Here is an 18189-nt window from a genome sequence, read left to right as displayed (position 1 = left end):
AAATAAGGGGCAAGTCTTTAAAAATATTTCATAATTATTAGGCAGAAACTACAAAGCAAAGCAATCATCATAATAATATGTTTACAATGGCATTAAAATCAATTTGAATTTGTATGTTAAATCTTTAGAAGTTGTAATTTTGTCACGTTTAGCATTGTTTATCTCAATATTGTATTGCCTAAACGTTTGAAATATAAGTCATTTATTTGGTGTCCTTCAATTCAAAAGTAAAAGCCATTGTCTATAAACATTAAACCAAGTGTATCCGTTTACAACGGACACATTGAACAAATGTAATCATACCTTCAACCGTTAAAGTGCTGGCTATACTTCATTTAAAACTATACTATCACAAGATCTATAAAGACTAAAGTTATGCGTACCTATTGTATTAGATTTCGAAATAGTAGTTTCGTTTCTTATTCCAATCAGTGATACACTGAAGCACTTTGAAAACGCAGTAGATATTAAAATAATGACACTTATGTGATAAGTTTAAATCCAGACAACCATATCTTCGGAAATCTATGTACCTCATATACAATAACTTTGACTGTTGTATTCAACTTCTGAAACAACGTTTGTGGTAGCTCATTGACTCGCCTTATTCGCGATGGACGTTCAAACGCTTCCTAACCGTAAACTAGAAGAAACCCTGTAAAAAGCAATGGCTCTGACATACGAGTTTGCGATTCATCTTTAGATTTTAAGTATATTATGTACCTTTGAGACTTCATGTTTGTACAAAGTCGCAAGAACAGTCAACACGTTATATTTTTTAATGTAATATTCTTGTCAAAACGATTTTTCGTGAATATGGTTTAAACTTTAAAGGAATTTGTTAACAAGACTTACGCAAAATATTTTAGCATGTAAAAAATTCCTAGTTATTTACTACGTTTGATATCTATACCAAATTAAGCGTCTAATGTTTGTTTTGTGTTAGAATACTTTTTATTTCAAAGAATGCGTTATTTAAGTGACTAAGTGTATATATTTGACAAGGTCAATATAAAAAACCTTAGTCGTCAAGGCTGTAAATAGATTTGTTCTCTGCCACAATTTACATTTTGTTTTGTATTTGAATGATATTGTTAATGATTTGTTCGGGTTTAGTGCTAAAATCAAATCAATTCTTTTAATTTGGATAACAAAAAATGTAGGTAATTCTATATTTCAAAATATTTAACATTTCAATTCTTAAATGTTCTAAATCAATAAAATAAAGCTGTTCGTTTATACTTTTAACACTATTTTATGTTACTATTTAGGTCAATAAGCAGAAAAATGTTCATTGTCAATCTGCTAATTTTACTATAGAGAAAGGGAGAGAGAGGGGTGAGAGGGAGGTATGGAGAGTATCGTATTGTTATCCTCGCATCGCTGGTTTAATCTCAGCGAGGCGTTATTTCTCCGTGATATTTGATTATTGGTCATTTTTCTCTCGTCGCAGATTAAGAAATTCAGTTGACTCCGGTGATTCACTTTGAGAGAAATCGGTTTAATATTATGAACGACTAAAATGCAGTTCAACGGTATTAAAACCATGACAAATTCTTGCAACACCGAATCTTTAGAATATCATCAAATAAGACGGTCGGCTTTGATTTTTTTCGCCCCAACATTGAAAAGTTCATATGGTGATTACCTGGTTGGAGAAGACCTTAACAGTCGTTACCTGCATTAATTAACGCGCACCTGAGAAGAACTAAACACATTCGTTCCCCGTAAGGTAACTGGATAGTTTCCTGACATGAACAAATCCGAGATGAGCATTGTACTTTTAATAGATTTTATAGATTTGATAATAATACGAATGTACAAATGTTTATAAAAGGCGGGTTGTACTGCATTTTACGAGATATACCTTCCATTCGGCTTGAATAACTGTTTCAATATTTTAGTAGGGGCGTATGTTATTAAACAATATAAAAATATAAATAAATCAGGAATGATAGCATGGCTTTTGTTCGGCTTCAAAGCAACCGTGTGTGATGTTGTTTCAGATAATTATTAGCACTTTTTTGTTAACTATTTGATATTACGTCTTTGTATTTAACATTCGCAACTACACTTTTTTTTATTATTATTTATTATTTTGTATTTTTCTTTCCAGTTGATTAGGAAAGAAGTTCTGGCTTCTAAACTTTAACAGTCTATTTTAGTATTTTGTTAATAAGGCATTAAAGGCACCAGACCGTTGCCAAAATCTTACTTAAATAGAAAGCGCTTGCACAAGTGAGCTCGCTAAAATTCACTTAAGAATAGTTCGTGTGTTTAAATCAATAAAAAAAACACACACCCATAATTATAAACCATTTAAATTGTATAGCATTCTCTTTTACCTATTTGTCTATTATACAGAATTTAACTTGACTTTTGTCTACCAAAACATTAAGAAACATTGAAAAAAGCTCGCGAACCGTTAACCAAATTCAATATTAAAGTAATCAATCACATAGTTTAATTCTTAGCCGTCTACGAATATATCACCAACTTAGGGGTCAATCTTGTGACGACGATGATGGGGGTGGCGGAGAAATGTCTGAAAATTTCAGATTTATGCTAACGTCCAAATTTAGGGTTTTATTGTTAATATTTTGATAATGAAGAGATTTCCGTTTAAACTTTATTTACTAAATCAGTGTTAAGGATGTACAATGTAGCAGTACGAGCGTGTCAAAAGTGTCTAAAAAGGTCATAACGGTCGGTTGGTGTAGCGCAAACGACTACTACTCATAAAATATATTCATGAATTAGCTATTATGGAATGACGATGACCTTCGTCCGTTTCAATAATTGTAAACAGCATCGCTACCTTAAAGCTACTATCCCACATGTAGTTTGGGTGTTTTTGAAACAAAAAAAATCATCAAAGTTGAATTTTTACCATAAACTCGTGTATTTATATCGAACAAGACGATTAATACATATGTTGTCAGAAGAAAAAAAAAACATAAAAGTAAAGTTTTTGCTGTGTTCATGATGCTGTTACTTTTGGCCGTTGCAACGTTTTATTTTGTAAATATGGACTTAAATTATACACGCACCGTTAACTGTTTTTAAGTAGATTCATTGTTTGCTGGTAGAACAGATGTGCACTTGGTATTTTTTTTATCCTGCAAGCAATTGATGCTCAATATAACATAGGAAAGTTTGTCGAGACAGGATAAAAGATGTACATACATGTATATTGATAATCCGGTTTAAAACTGACATTTATTTAGTAAATTCTTGCTGAATCAAGCTATCGTACTCGAAACATGTTCACTGAATTGGTAAAAGTGTTCTTTATATCTGTAATTAGTGAAATATAATAGCCGTTGGGTTACAGTTATCTCGTGAAAACTGCAAATTTACTTCTATGCATATTTAATAATTGTAAACAAATATGTTTTTAGACCCGTTTTGTGTCGGAGAGTAGCTTCAAGAACTGTGAATAGTTTGAAAAATTAGGTCAAGAATCTTCAAATACAATTAATACTTCTAGTAGTTACATTTACAGCAGTAGTAGCAAGAACATCAGTGGCAGTAATAGGGAAGGAAGACGTAGAATAGCAGAAGAAAGTAGTAGCAGTAATAAAAACAACAGTAGCAGAAGGACTAGCATAGCAGATGAATCATCAGTTAAAGAAAAAGCAGGATCAGTAGCCGTAGCAGTACTTGTAGTAGCAGTGACGTCGAAGTAGTAACAATAGCAGCCATAACAGCAGCAGCATTAGATGCAGCATTAACAACAGCAACAGTAGTATTAGAAGTAGTATTAGTAGAAGTAGTAGTAGTAGTGGTAACAGAAGCATTAGCAGTAGAAGTATCAGTAGCAGTATCAGCAGCAGCAGTGGCAGTAGTAGGAGCAGCAGTAGCAGAAATAGCAGTAGTAGTAGTAGTAGCAGCAGCAGTAGCAGTTGAAGTTGTATAAGTAGTAGTAGTAGTAGTAGTAGTAGTAGTAGTAGTGATAGTGGTAGTGGTAGTGGTAGTGGTAGCGGTAGCGGCGGCGGCAGCGGTAGCGGTAGTGGTAGTGGAAGTGGTGGTAGTAGTAGTAGTAGTAGTAGTAGTAGTTAGCAGTAGTAGAAGTGGAAGCAGTAGTAGAAGTAGTAGTAGTAGTAGTAGTAGTAGTAGTAGTAGTAGCAGTAGTAGTAGTAGTAGCAGTAGCAGTAGCAGTAGCAGTAGCAGTAGCAGTTAGTAGTAGTAGTAGTAGTAGTAGTAGTAGTAGTAGTAGTAGTAGTAGTAGTAGTAGTAGTAGTAGTAGTAGTAGTAGTAGCAGTAGCAGTAGCAGTAGCAGTAGCAGTAGCAGTAGCAGTAGCAGGAGCAGTAGCAGTAGCAGTAGCAGTAGCAGTAGCAGTAGCAGTAGCAGTAGCAGTAGCAGCAGCAGCAGCAGCAGCAGCAGCAGCAGCAGCAGCAGCAGCAGCAGCAGCAGCAGCAGCAGCAGCAGCAGCAGCAGTAGTAGTAGTAGAAGTAGTAGAAGTAGTAGTAGTAGTAGTAGTAGCAGAAGAAGTAGCAGAAGCAGTAGCAGTAGTAGCAGTAGCAGTAGCTGTAGAAGTAGTAGTAACAGTAGCAGAAGCAGTAGCAGTAGCAGCAGCAGTAGCAATAGTAGGAGCAGCAATAGTAGAAGCAGCAGCAGCAGAAGTTCAGGTAGTAGTAGTAGTAGAAGCAGCAATAGAAGTGGTGGTAGTAGTAGTGGTGGTAGTAGAAGTGTTGGTATTAGTGGTAGTAATAGTGGTGGGTGTAGTAGTGGTGATAGAAGTAGTGGTTGTAGTAGAAGCAGTTGTAGTAGTGGTAGTAGTAGTAGTGGTGGTAGAAGTGGTGGTAGTAGTGGAAGCAGTGGTGGTATTAGTAGTGATGGTAGTAGTAGTGGTGGTAGGAGTAGTAGTGGCAGTAGTGGTAGTAGCAGTAGTGTTAGTATAAGTAGTATATTTGCAGTTATGGCGTTGGCAGTATCCGAAATGTTCTAGTATTGGAGATTGAAAAACTTACAGTGGTTGAGGTGGATTTCTAGGTGTGGTGATTGAAATGGTGTTAGTGTCATGTTTACATATATAAAGGTCAGAATGCTTGTCATGTACATTTTTAGATTGTTGGAAATGGATCAAAAAGCTGATTTCTCTGATAAGCAGACAAACATGGACAACGGGTCAAAAAATGCATGCTCCCAAAGTATGGATGTTGTCACACAGGTACTAAAACGTTACAAATGTTTTACTTTCAAAGTAAAATTTCTTTCTGTAAGAGTTGTATTACCCTTCTACATCTTTCCCCTTTTAGATTGGATATGCCCCCGAAAGAGATTGATACGGCCATAGGCAGACAGGTATTATACACATTAAAGTTCCCCTTTGGGTACCCTATGTTGTAAACAATATGCACTGTGACGATGCGCGTAGGGTTCGATGTTGTAAATTCCAATATACAATCACTATTTGACTGTCAGTTAAAAATAAAATATTTACCAAAAAAAAACAACAGTAATGATAAATATTTTCTTATAAGTATTTAAAACAACTATGACCTTGTCTTTAATAGACAACACCTTTTCTCATGTTTGCATTCGTCATGTACGAAACAAGGTGACGTCATTTTGCGATGACGGACGAACAGTAAAGTGAATCTTATTTCGACATTTCATTTGCAACAGCAACAATTTATTTTAAAGTCCACCGTGGATAAGCAACTTTGGTCACGTGACCACAAAAGTCAACGAACACGGCCAAAAAAGCCCACTGAGGTAAGTTTTTAGTAATTATTTTTCTATCGAGTCGATTTAAATTATGCAATATAGCCTTTAGACCGCGGCATTTCCGATGCTTACTAAAATGCATTTGGCGTTCGGTAGGCTATGTAGCATAATTCAAATCAGCTTGATGGAAAAATAACCACTATGAACCTTATCTGAACTGAGCTATTTTGGCCGTGTACGTTGACTATTGTGGTCTCGTGACCAAAGTTGCTTACCCACGGTGAAATCGATTAACCCGGCATTGGAAGGGTAGTAAAACGATTGTGTGGGTTTAAGGATGATATGTGGATATATTTCCTTCCAAGATAAATTATCATCCTCGCTCAACGGCTCTGATATGAAATCTTGGCAGGTAATATATCCACATATCTCTCTCTAAAACACACATTTATATAATATAAAACGCATGGTAACGCTTTTTCAACGAATGAATGTATTTATTTTGTAAAAAAGTGGGACGAATATTGTAACTTAACAATTTTCAAAAATGACATTATTTTACTTTTACGAGGGCTGATTGATAAATTCGTGGAATTATCCTCTTAAAACCAAATTACTTTATTAAATTACATGAACACTCGAATAGAGGAAAGCAAAATGTTGGCCATAACATTTCCATATTGCCGAATATATAAAAAAAAAATTCCTACAAATCCACCTTGTCCATAGCAACCACTGTCCTGTTAATTGAAGCACGCTGTATTTTAAAGTATACATGCTATAGTATAAATGTCACTGCGGGAAGAAAATTAGAGCAATTTTTGGCGCTTACGCTTGTGTGACGTCTTGGCGTCATTTCCCCTAAATTTAAAGACGATGTGTTGAACGATTGTTTCGCAGCAGCGTTAATCTCAATGTCTACCAAACGGCGAATTACGTCAGCAGACGATATTGAATTACGCGCTGTCGTCAAGATTTGTGTAGGACTGAAACTTTAACCGGGCGAAACTCTTAAAAAGATAGAAAATTCGGAAACATTGCCTACTGGTGGAAAGACATTTGTGTATAAATGACATGGACGATTTAGAGAAGTAAGAACATCCGTGTATGATGACGAAAGAAATGGTCGGCCGACGTCTACAGTTACTGTTGGAAACACAGCCTTAGTGAAATAACTGCTGGACGTTGACAGGCGCCGTGCAACGCATTCTTCGAAAATCTCAACATGTCGGAAGTTGCCTCTCGCTAGGTACTAGGTTAAATTGTAGCAGACTATTTTCAACAAAATTACCCCCATTCTATATAATTATATATATTCTATATATATATTCTATATAAATATTTTTATTGGCACTTCATTGATAGGCATGGGCTCCTGCTACAACACAAGGTGCGAGAGGGATCAACCGTAAATGCGGTAAAAATATAACTGTTACTATTTTGTATAAATGCGTGTAGAGCTAGCCGGTTCTAGTATTTAATAAATATTGTTTATTTAATTTTAGAAAATGCATCTGAAAATATTGCCAGAATGCAGTTGTTATGCGTTATCAACTTTCAGGTGTTACGTCGGGACTTGTAACAAGCCTTGCACCGGAAGCGACCTCAGCTAGACCTGGCCGATGCCATTCTACACCATGATAATGCATCCGCACACCGGGCTCACGACACAGAACAGGAGATTAGCCTGCTCGGGAAACAGCCTACTGCCACACCAACCGTACTGCCACCGGACTTGGCTCCATTAGACTTCCGCCTGTTCCCCGATTTGAAGAAGGAACTGAGGGGTCAACGATTTGAAACATCATTATAGCTACGCACCAGGGCGCGCAAGATAATTTCGTCGTTCAGCTCAGAATGACTTTTGACCAATAGATACACAGGCATAAGAAATGTGTCGCCACCGGGGGTGATTTTGTTGAAAAGTGAACCGGACATTAGACTTTGACGTTAAGGTGACGCCAACGTGTGACAGCGTCGCATCAGCGTGCTTCACATGTAGGATAGTGAAGTGATGTTTTGATTTTGCGTGTAAACTTTATTGTCTCAATTATTTATTTGGCTTTTTGTCAGTCGGGAGTAAAGGTATCTCGTGGTATAATTTATTTGTTTTTCTTTTAATGTTTTAGAAATAGTACACTTCCGCGAATTAATCAATCAGGCCTCGTACATTATTCAGCATTCTCCTTACTTATTATCTATATGAATGTTAAACCTCTTATATTAAATAGCCCCCACACACGAACACAGAGATTCAAAGAAGTGAATATCATCAAGCACAAGCAGGTTGTACATTTGTTTCACAAACATATACCTTATAATTATTTCAGAACATATACTATTTCGTTTCATATTATTATGCTTTTCAATGTATTTTGCCATATTGTTTCATGCATTTTTGACTTTTTTAATTAAACATGTTTTTTGATTTTCACTTGTGTTTGATATTTATGTCATCATTAAACAAGAAGTAATTTTAAGACATTTCACAGATCAACATAATAAATTTGAAAGAACAGTAACTATTTGTATATTGATTTTGTTGACAATTTGATTTATACTTCTCAATAAACATGATAAAACTTTCTCCTAATTTTATTTTTTTGCTAAATTGATCACACAATTGTGTAGTTGTGATATCACAAATCTACAAATCTGTGAGAACATTTAAAATATTATGCCAATAGAAAATCATGTAAAAATCAAGTTTTGTAATGTTCATATTGAAATTTTCATTTAAATATATTTTTAGAAACAGCTTCAACGGTGGTTGATGAGACATTTCGAAGGTTATCACTAAAAGAGATGGACCCGTTGGATCAGAAGTACCTACTTATGATACTGTTTTGTAAATTGTTTTTGCTTGATTTTCACATTATATGACAGGACGATAAAGGAAGACAATTTTTAAAACTTAAGTATGTAAAGGTTTATAATGAGGTATTTTTATGCAAATAAGAAGATTTGAGAGGTTCTACCAAGTTGGAGTATGTCCTTTGTTGCTGTGTTTGTGCTTCCTTAATTTACCTAAAAACTGATATTTTGCAACTTATATTAACAAGAACGTGTTTTAAACACAAATGCTCCCGGCTCAGATACGTGTCAGTAATATGTTTTCAGAAAAAGTTTAACCATTTACTCAGTTATGAACAGAAAAATTGACCAAAAATCGTAAATACAATTATTTAATTTGACAGATTTGTTATTGTGAAGAACAAAAAAAAAATTGCATGTAAAGATAAAGATAAAAGTATTCAACTAATCAATAACACGTTATAAATAAAAGACCTTGACAATGAGCCATGTGATCCCAACTCCATCAAAGCTTTAATGACCACCTAAGGTATGTTACGTGTAAAAACATCAATTTATAAAAAGTCTGTATAAGCAAATGTGCAAAATTCTTTTTTATTTAGCACACCCGATCTTTACACTCAATCTCAAGGGTGATTGATGACCACGGAAAATATCTTCCCGCCAAAATATGGCAGACATCTGTCCATAAATAAAAATGTATGGGCATTTAAAAAAAAAATCTATTTCAGTACTTGTAAACTTGATCCAACTGACCGCTAACTCCAGTCAAAGGAAGAATACCATGCAAGTTATCATCCTTTTAAAAATAAAAACATCAGGCGCAACCTAAAGGCTGTCTTAGCAAATGTGAATAAATTTGATAATTGATCCATTGACCTTGACCAACTGACCTCTTACTAAAACAAAAGAAAGAATTCTATAAAGTTATCTTCTGACCAAATATGAAAGATGTCTGTTAACAAATAAAGTCTGTAATAGCAAAAATGTTAAAATCTATTTAAGCACTGACATTGACCCAATTGACCCCAAACTATTACAAGGAAGAAGATTTCTTAATTTTATGTTCCTACAAAATATTAAAAATTAAACGTCAGTAAATAGTAAAAGGTTACACTGGTAAAAGTGTAAAAGTATTTTTCTGGCATTAGTGTCACTGACCTAAAAGATCCCTCACTGAACCCTAATAAGAGGACGTCCATAGTCATGTCTGTATTTAACACGAACAACATAAATTTACAAATGAAAGTTGTGTGAGTAATAATGTGTATTTTGTATAATAATGACATTGACCTTGACCGCAGCGACTCATGACTCCACAAACATTAGAGGGATATTGAAACCAAATGTGGAAGATATCATTAAATACATGATGTAATTAGGAGGGATTTAAGATTCATTGAACTTGCGAGCATAGGTTAAACATACAAGACCCTATTTTCAAAGTGATTTAAAGGGAAATAACTAGGGAAATGGAAATCACAGTTATAACACTTGGCACTATCACGTACTTTGTATTAATAAGTAAGTGTGGAAATTATGAAGCCCTTCGTGTAGAAAATTTTTAATATATATGCAACTTGCCGGTTAAGGTTAACCAAATCCATTATCAAAGTGCTGAAAAGGGCAATACTTTTGACAAAATTGAAGCAATAGTTTTGTAAATCGCATAGATCATGTACTTTGTTTGAATATAATAAAGCAATTTATACAAGTAGCGCGTAAGAAAGATCTAAAGTGTAGAAAATTTTAACCACGTACGTATGGACTGAGAGACGGACGGACAAACGGTTGAATAACTATGGCCGGGGCATATATAGTTGAACCTGTATGTCTTGTTGTTTCGTTGCAATGTTAGTTTTTTGTTTCTTCATATCAACTCCGTTATTAAACAACAAATAACACGAACCAATTGTGAAACTGTAAAAATCACGACATATCATCTTTTTTTGAATCTATCCGTTTTGCCAATATTGAAATTGTATTTATTCAATCAATATTTGTACTCGTGTACTACCTTTTTACAATTAATTTAAGTATTCTGTATGGAAGTAACATTTTGCTATCATTCTTAATAACGTCATTTAACAATGGGTGCTTAGTCAAATATTCTCTTAAGTAATTATCTTAACGTTAATGAAATCTTGAAAAAAGTGATCTATCGGAAGGTATAAAAACAACAACATTATACGAAAATTGCAGGCCTCATGATTGACCCCTTTTAAAGATTATAGTTTTTTGTGTCTGAGGCACAATATGCTTTTGAAACACTGAATAGAATTACAAAAGAAAGCAAAACAAAAACAACAACAACAAAAACACCCTCTGCGTGGTGACTTACTTTCATTCATTTTACATTAAATGAAAACAGGAATGTATGACGTTTCAAAATTTCTGCGATTGTTGTGAAAATATAAGAATCAATAATTTCTATATCTTATTTATGGCAGCCTATTGATATATGCGTCAAACTTTACTATCGATTTAATAAAACATTATGCTTATGACAGATGACATAAAAGATATTCATTTGAAAAAAAATATTGAAGAAGATGCTAGCAGATTTTGAATTTCTTATAGATTGTCTTAAAAATATATAAAACAATTTTATATTTATAAAAGAACGAAATTCTAACAAATTAAATTATTATTGAGCACGTATAGTTTATGTTGTAATGATCAAACAAAGAAAAGTATTATAAAAACAATATATTTATTTATCAAATGCAGCATGCCTTGCAAACGTCATTAACAGTACCAAAAACTGGTAAAAAATGCAAAATTAAGCTCAAACTGCTTTAGTCACCCAGCAGAAATATGATGACAAATACTGCAAAAACAGTCATTAATCACACAAAACATGTAAAACATTATTTGAATCTTGAATTGTTTTACTTTTCATTAAATCTTAATACTTTTTGTAACAAGTTTGGTCTTCTTATGATTCATCTGCTGGTATGAAGCTTTAAGTCAGCATTTGATGTTGGACAAATCGCCAATAGAAAATGATGAACAAAGCCTTACTATTCCTGTAACAAGGCTATCAAACCATAATGAACGTGTTTTAGCGTTTTGTTATTATTATTGTTTTGTATTATTATTAAAATGCTTACATGAAATTGTTTCAATCAATAGATAAAAGACAACAACAACAAAACAAAAAATCTAAACCCAAGTGTATCAATTTAAACCAACATCGACAGAGTCTCGTCAGTAAACAGTAACCCTTGCGCTTAATATTCCGGTTTGTACATGTAACCGGTGTAAGATCCTTATATAAGATCTCTCTCTCTCTCTCTCTCTCTCTCTCTCTCTCTCTCTCTCTCTCTCTCTCTCTATATATATATATATATATATATATATATATATATATATATATATATATATATATATATATATATATATATATAAAGTAAAGACACATTTAGAATATTACCAGATGTTTGTCATTTCTTTTCCCGATGATTTTAATCTTGCTTTCAAATGTTTTTTTCTCTTTATTTAGTAACTTCGTTCTATGCAAGGTGACGTTCAGATAATATATGTATTGGCGTTTTGTTGCTATGTTCAAAATTGTGATTTTTATTAGCATCGCTATCCATTAGTTCCCTTTGCTCTTATATTTCCAAAAGCATTTATTATAAACACAATGTGAAATTACGGTCAAATTTCATACTTCAAGAACAAGAATAAAAACTTAATTTGCTGAAATATTTAAAGAAAGTTGTAACAGTTATTATATTTGCAGCAGGTGGTCGCCAAAAGATTTGACAATATTCCAACATCCAATGTGGTTGATCAGTTCCAAAATTGAGAAAAACGAAGCAGGTAAAGAAACCAAGACACTCCTTAAGATCGAAGAAGAAGTATTTGATCAAATATCAAAGATAGATTGGCCAATAGTTGTTGTAGCCGTTGCAGGTTTGTCCAAAACTGGAAAATCGTATCTAATGAATCGTCTGGCTAAGTCGAGCAAAGGTATGTCTGTGTAATGTTATCGATATCAAATAAGTTAAAGAATTCACTGATCTTATTTCATTAATACTACAAATTAAAGTGACATAATGCTCATATTTTCATAGTCAAGTTGAGCTGAATTGACTTTATATTTCAAAAGAATGACTGTGAAAATGGTCTTTGACCAACAGTTGATATTTGAAAATGTTTAGGATAGAAATATAATTCTCCCTAAAAACTGCCCCACTCTTTTTAATAAACTAAGAATTAGGTAAATTCTACTGGATCTTTACAGAAATTGCATTAAGATCTGTGCGCTATTTATTGTTTATGTGAACTTAAATATTAAATTGAAAGGATTTATGGCAAAATGAAAACTTATTTTGATCTTCACCTGTTCACTCAATTTATACCTCTGGATGGACATAATGTCACTTTAATCAAAATGACATTTTGATAGATGTAAAGTTATATATTAGGCACTTTGCTCCTAACCGTTAAGCCCAACAAAGAAATGGAAGTTAAAGTTCTTTTTTGATAATAATGATTAAGGTTTTGAAGTGGGAGATACGATTGAAAGAACAACCAAGGGCATTTGGGCATGGTGTAAAATACATCCCACTCAGTCGAACACTGTTCTGTTGCTTCTTGATACCGAAGGACTTGGCGATAATGATAAGGTATGAACAGTTTATTTTAACCATTTGAAGTATTGACAAAACAATTGGTAAACACTATCTATCATACTGTACAAACTAATTTAGTTACGTTCCAAGCTGATAACAGACCTAACAAAGAAATTAAATGTAATTTTAAAGACATTTATTGATAATCTTATTTGACAGGGTGACCCAAGTCATGACAACAAGATTTTTACCCTAGCGACACTTCTTTGCAACTGTTTAGTTTACAACATGAAGGGAACGTTTGATTACGACACCGTCTCCAAACTCACGTATCCTTTCATTTTGAAGTAACATGAATCTTACATTGTTTCTGAGTTGAAGCTTTAGCTTTCACTAATCAAATTGAAATTTCAAACAATAAAAACATTAGGTATATATTGATAATTCATGATTAGGTTTTATATAATGAAATACGAATTGAGAGAACTATAAAAATTCACAAAACAACTAAATTCAATTATTATTTATATTACATCAGAATGTGTTTTGCAGCCCTCTGTTGGCATATTATTATGTCATTTTTCTTAGGATATTTGTGTGGCTAGCAAATAAATGCAGGCTTAAACGTGAACTGATATTACATCATTCTGATATTCTTATCAAAGAAATCGATATAACATTGCTAGACTTCTTTTCTCCTAATCTTCAAATGATATGAAAAAATATATAAATAAATAAATAAATTATATTTATTGTAAAGATTTTTATTATTTTTTTTCCGTTTAAGAGTATCCTTCAAATAATTCTACTCATATAGTAATGTACTCCTCATATAGTAATGTACTATCTTAACTGAAGAACTATAGATTTGTAACAGAAATGGCAAGTAATATTAGATTTCGGGGACTATCGTCTAAGGATAACCAGTCAATCAATTTAATACTTCCTGACTTCGTTCTCTGTTTGAGAGATTTCACTCTCAAATTGATGAAAGATGGGAAAAAGATATCAGAAAACGAGTATCTTGAGCAAAGTTTAGCGGAGGACGAAAACAAAACAGAACAGTTCAACAAACCAAGAGCATGCATCAGAAACAACTTCCCGAGACGCGAATGCTTTGCTTTCCCATTTCCATGTAATATTGATGATCTTGAGAAACTTGAAACTTTGAGCTTGAATGATTTATCTGCCAGGTTCCAGGAAGTAACAACTCGGTTTACATCCTATATATACACAATACCACCGAAGGAGTTGCTAGGCAGTAAACCATTAAATGGACAAAGTAAGTTGTCAATTACCACAAATATTGATGGTATGTAATTTTATCTTGACATACATACTATTTAATTATTTTTTTCGGTGAACATTAAATGCTTTAATGAGGTAAAAATTCATTTTACTTATTCTCATTATTACCCCAAAATCGACTACGACTTAACTTGACTATCGGCCTTCTGAACTTGTTCACAAATTGTCATCAAAACAAACTGTGTTATTTAACGTAACACCTTAACCTTGAGTTTTATGTTGAAAGCATAAATATTGCCAATAACACTTCGTATCAAAATAGAACACATTTAATATGAAACCTAAATGAGTGATGGGACTTTGACTGGGCATGGAGACATGAAACACTTTAGTAAAAAAAATTGCCCAAGCCAACGTTTTTTAAAAAAATTAGCATAAGTAAAAAATGTTGATGTTTTTTTTGTTGTTTTTTTTTCAGTAAAGGGGGAGGAGGGGGGGGCTCTTTCTTTAAAAGATTTTCTTGATTAATTCTTACGGTTGATACGAACCTAGTATTTTACTCAAATATCATTATTATTTTATACCTTCAGGGAGTCATTTATTTGCAATACATCATAATCACCCCTTACCTCTAAAGTTTTTTATCCTTTTAAATTCATCACTTACCTATACTTTTTATTTTTTATAGTGTTCATAACATTAGCTGACCACTACGTTACAGCTATAAAACACGGCGCTGTACCAGATGTTGATGACGCATTCGAAGCTGTAGCGAAAATGGAAAATACTAAAATTGCAAAAAAGGCTCTTAAAATCTTTGAAACTGAAATGGAAAAAGAAAAATTGCCAGTCTCTGAAGGTAACTTGTGGAAACGTTACACAAGGGCACAGGGAAAATCGCTTCATTACCTTCGGCAGAATGCTTTTCATGATTTTAAAGCAAAATGTGAAATTCAAGCTCAGGTAAGAGACTATCAATAAGGTTAATGAACAGAAATATTACAAAGTACAAAATACATCTTCTAGAATGCATATAACTTATATGCACATGCATGAAAATAATCTTACAAAAACAAGGATATCATATTTTACATATACAATGAGTGGAAAGGGATGCCTGAGTTTTCATCCAAAGTCTAGTCTATTTGCCAATTATTAATTAAAGCTTTTGGTCCCTCATTGTCTTGGTTCATGCAGCGTATTTAAGAATATTAAAGTAATATGTTTGTTCCATTTTAGTATTTTAATCACAATAATATAACAAATGATGACAAATACTTTCCTTGTATCACATCCATGACCTTGCCATTTATTGACGGATTTTAAGATCAATTTTGATACAGAAATGTGTCGGTGTGCGCGTGCAACACCGATATATAAAGACACTTCGAATTCAGAGACACATTTTTCCTATTTAAAGTATATTGATGTTTGTGTCCGATCAACAGTTCTGTCAATAATGGGTGGACGTGAAGATGGCTATGTATACATTTATTTGACTTGAAACATTTGTCAACAACTTAAAGGTCATTGCCATACATGCACATCCATAAATATGAAAGTGTTTAATTTTCATATTCAATCAAGCATTATGTCACTCATTGAGGGGTGCATATAAAATTTGATACATTTTTAGACGATGTGTTACTGGCTGGCAATAATTTAGTCTTCAGCACACCGTTCGAGGTTACGGTATTACGTCAAAGGACAATTAAGAAAAGAAAGTTTAGATGACATAATGCGAACAAGTTAATAAGCCCAATTGTCAAGATCAACCTTGAAAGTCAAAATTCACAAAATGAAAGTACATTGATAGTAATATTTAGTGCAATCATGATATGTAACATTATAATAGTCAGATTATGCCTCAGACAAGGCCAATCTTTAGTGTTTCAGAAAGAGCAACGTATGGTTTGCTGACGTGTAGATAATGGATTTAGAAAGTGTAAAATGCTTACCACCTGTAGAAATTTGTAATAAAAGAGTACACCGTAAACATATTTATATTCAATATAATATATAAAATTTCATTAATGTAAGTTGAGCTATTGCCAAAAAAAAAATAAAGCAACAGAAGCACAGGTCAATGGTCAGTGGGTAACACTTTGGAAACTACAGAATAACACAGAAGAAATAGATACAGATTCGAGAAAAATATAAAAGCATTTCTGGGATATAATGGTCATTCAGAATAGCTAATGCCAAATATGAACAAGTTTGTAGTTTTTTTAAAACTAAATCTAAGGCTTATAAGGCACAATTATACCAAAGTACATTAATGGTCTTCGTCCCGTTTTTCATGGATGAATCTAATAAACTAAGCATAGATTATGTGGCTCATTTTTGGCGAAGTCAAAATAGAACATTGATGCTTGACTGCTGATATCTTTATCGTTAGCTGATGTACGCTTCTTGAGATACAATGAAAATATCAGAACATGTTTGATATTGTTTCTTCAATTATGTACCAAGCAAAGGTCATGTTCTATTTACTGGGCCCAGCTAAAAATATTCAGAAAATAATTATTATTTTAACATCAATCAATTACAAGTATAAAATCATTATTTGAGTTTGTGACCGCATTAATATCATTCGGCTGTCATCGCTGTGGATTCGAATTCATGATCTTAGACTTTGGATTTTTTCATGTGAAAAATATATGGATGGTCCGTGATTTTTTCTCAGTTGCCTGTTTATGTCTAAATTGATATATAAAGGGTCTACCGACGTCAAACTTTTAGAGTACAGTGGATTGCAACTAATGTCCAACTAAAACTAAAAGAAAAATATATATTTTTACAGAGGAAAATGGATACAACTTGGAACAAGATAAAAACAATTAATGAGCAAAAAATTCAAGAAGAATGCGAGAAAACACTGAAAAACGTGTTTGAGAAATATCTTGTACATAATCTAAAAAATCGAGAGTATGAAACAGCAGGTGGTCATCGGAGATACAAGCGTGATGTTGAAAGAGCCAAGGGTGAATATGTCAGTGTTCTCAGAGAATTCAAGCAGACCGAGGTTTACGAAAATTTTGACATTGTTTTTCTATTTCTTTTTACCTTTATTTTTTTAGTCGATTTACTGAACAGGTTACTGCTAAATGAATTCAGAAATTTCTTTTTTACTTTTAACGGCTAAATGAATAATACTTTTATATTTAGAAAACACATTTTCTCTTTTCAAAAATAATATCAGTTTACCTGATTCGCAAATATCACAAATGTGCCCATTTCTGATACATGTAGTATGATGGTTGTCGTGTATTGCTTTCCATGAAATATTTAACACAAAAGAGACTAAACGTGAACTTTATGATAAGTCCCTTAGAAAAAATATTGCTTCCATCTGATTTTTGAAGTAATAACAGCTGACTGAAATTGAAATATTTAAATAGCCTCTTTTCAGAAGCTATAATGACCAGATATTTGACTCGAACCATTAAGTATTGCTTAAAGAGTCAAGATTCATCATGTTAAATTAACTCATATTGGACATATTTGATTTCAATCTTCAAGTATATAAATGTCTATAGCATTATCTAGTTTGTCTCGTCACATTCATGTGCAATATACAAGAGCCTAAAATGGCCTCGCTCCGGTGACATCTTTTTCTTTTGATTTTGAAGATTTACTATTAAATATTTCGTACAGAAACAGCAATGCATAAACCTTATTAGTATGCCATGTATAATAACTGTGTTGCGAATTAAACCTTTCAAACGATCTCTTAGTTTATTTAGACTTATATATGCAACCACACTTGACTCTTCACGACTTGTGTAACAAAGATGTTTCGCTTATCATACAGCATTGCATTGGAAAGATTCTAAAATTATGTCAGTTGTGGTCCTATTTTAAAGCGCT

The 18189-nt window shown here is 33.0% G+C and overlaps 1 protein-coding gene across 1 annotated transcript; it reads left to right on the top strand.

Moving 5' to 3' along the window:
- Window positions 1-1035: 1035 nt before the first annotated feature.
- On the top strand, window positions 1036-18038 carry LOC132713622 (guanylate-binding protein 6-like). The gene is made up of 10 exons (XM_060696271.1): window positions 1036-1159; window positions 5072-5174; window positions 7906-7960; window positions 8427-8499; window positions 12237-12466; window positions 12998-13125; window positions 13291-13400; window positions 13938-14353; window positions 15008-15282; window positions 17123-18038. The coding sequence occupies exons 2-10, from the start codon at window positions 5082-5084 to the stop codon at window positions 17462-17464; spliced, it is 1722 nt and encodes a 573-aa protein (XP_060552254.1). The 5' UTR covers window positions 1036-1159; window positions 5072-5081; the 3' UTR covers window positions 17465-18038.
- Window positions 18039-18189: the final 151 nt, after the last annotated feature.

The sequence above is a fragment of the Ruditapes philippinarum genome, unplaced genomic scaffold (genome assembly GCF_026571515.1).
Source record: "Ruditapes philippinarum isolate M1 unplaced genomic scaffold, ASM2657151v2 ctg12871_1_1_1_1, whole genome shotgun sequence".
Classification (NCBI taxonomy): Eukaryota; Metazoa; Mollusca; class Bivalvia; order Venerida; family Veneridae; genus Ruditapes; species Ruditapes philippinarum.
This window is presented reverse-complemented; position numbering and strand designations above follow the sequence as displayed.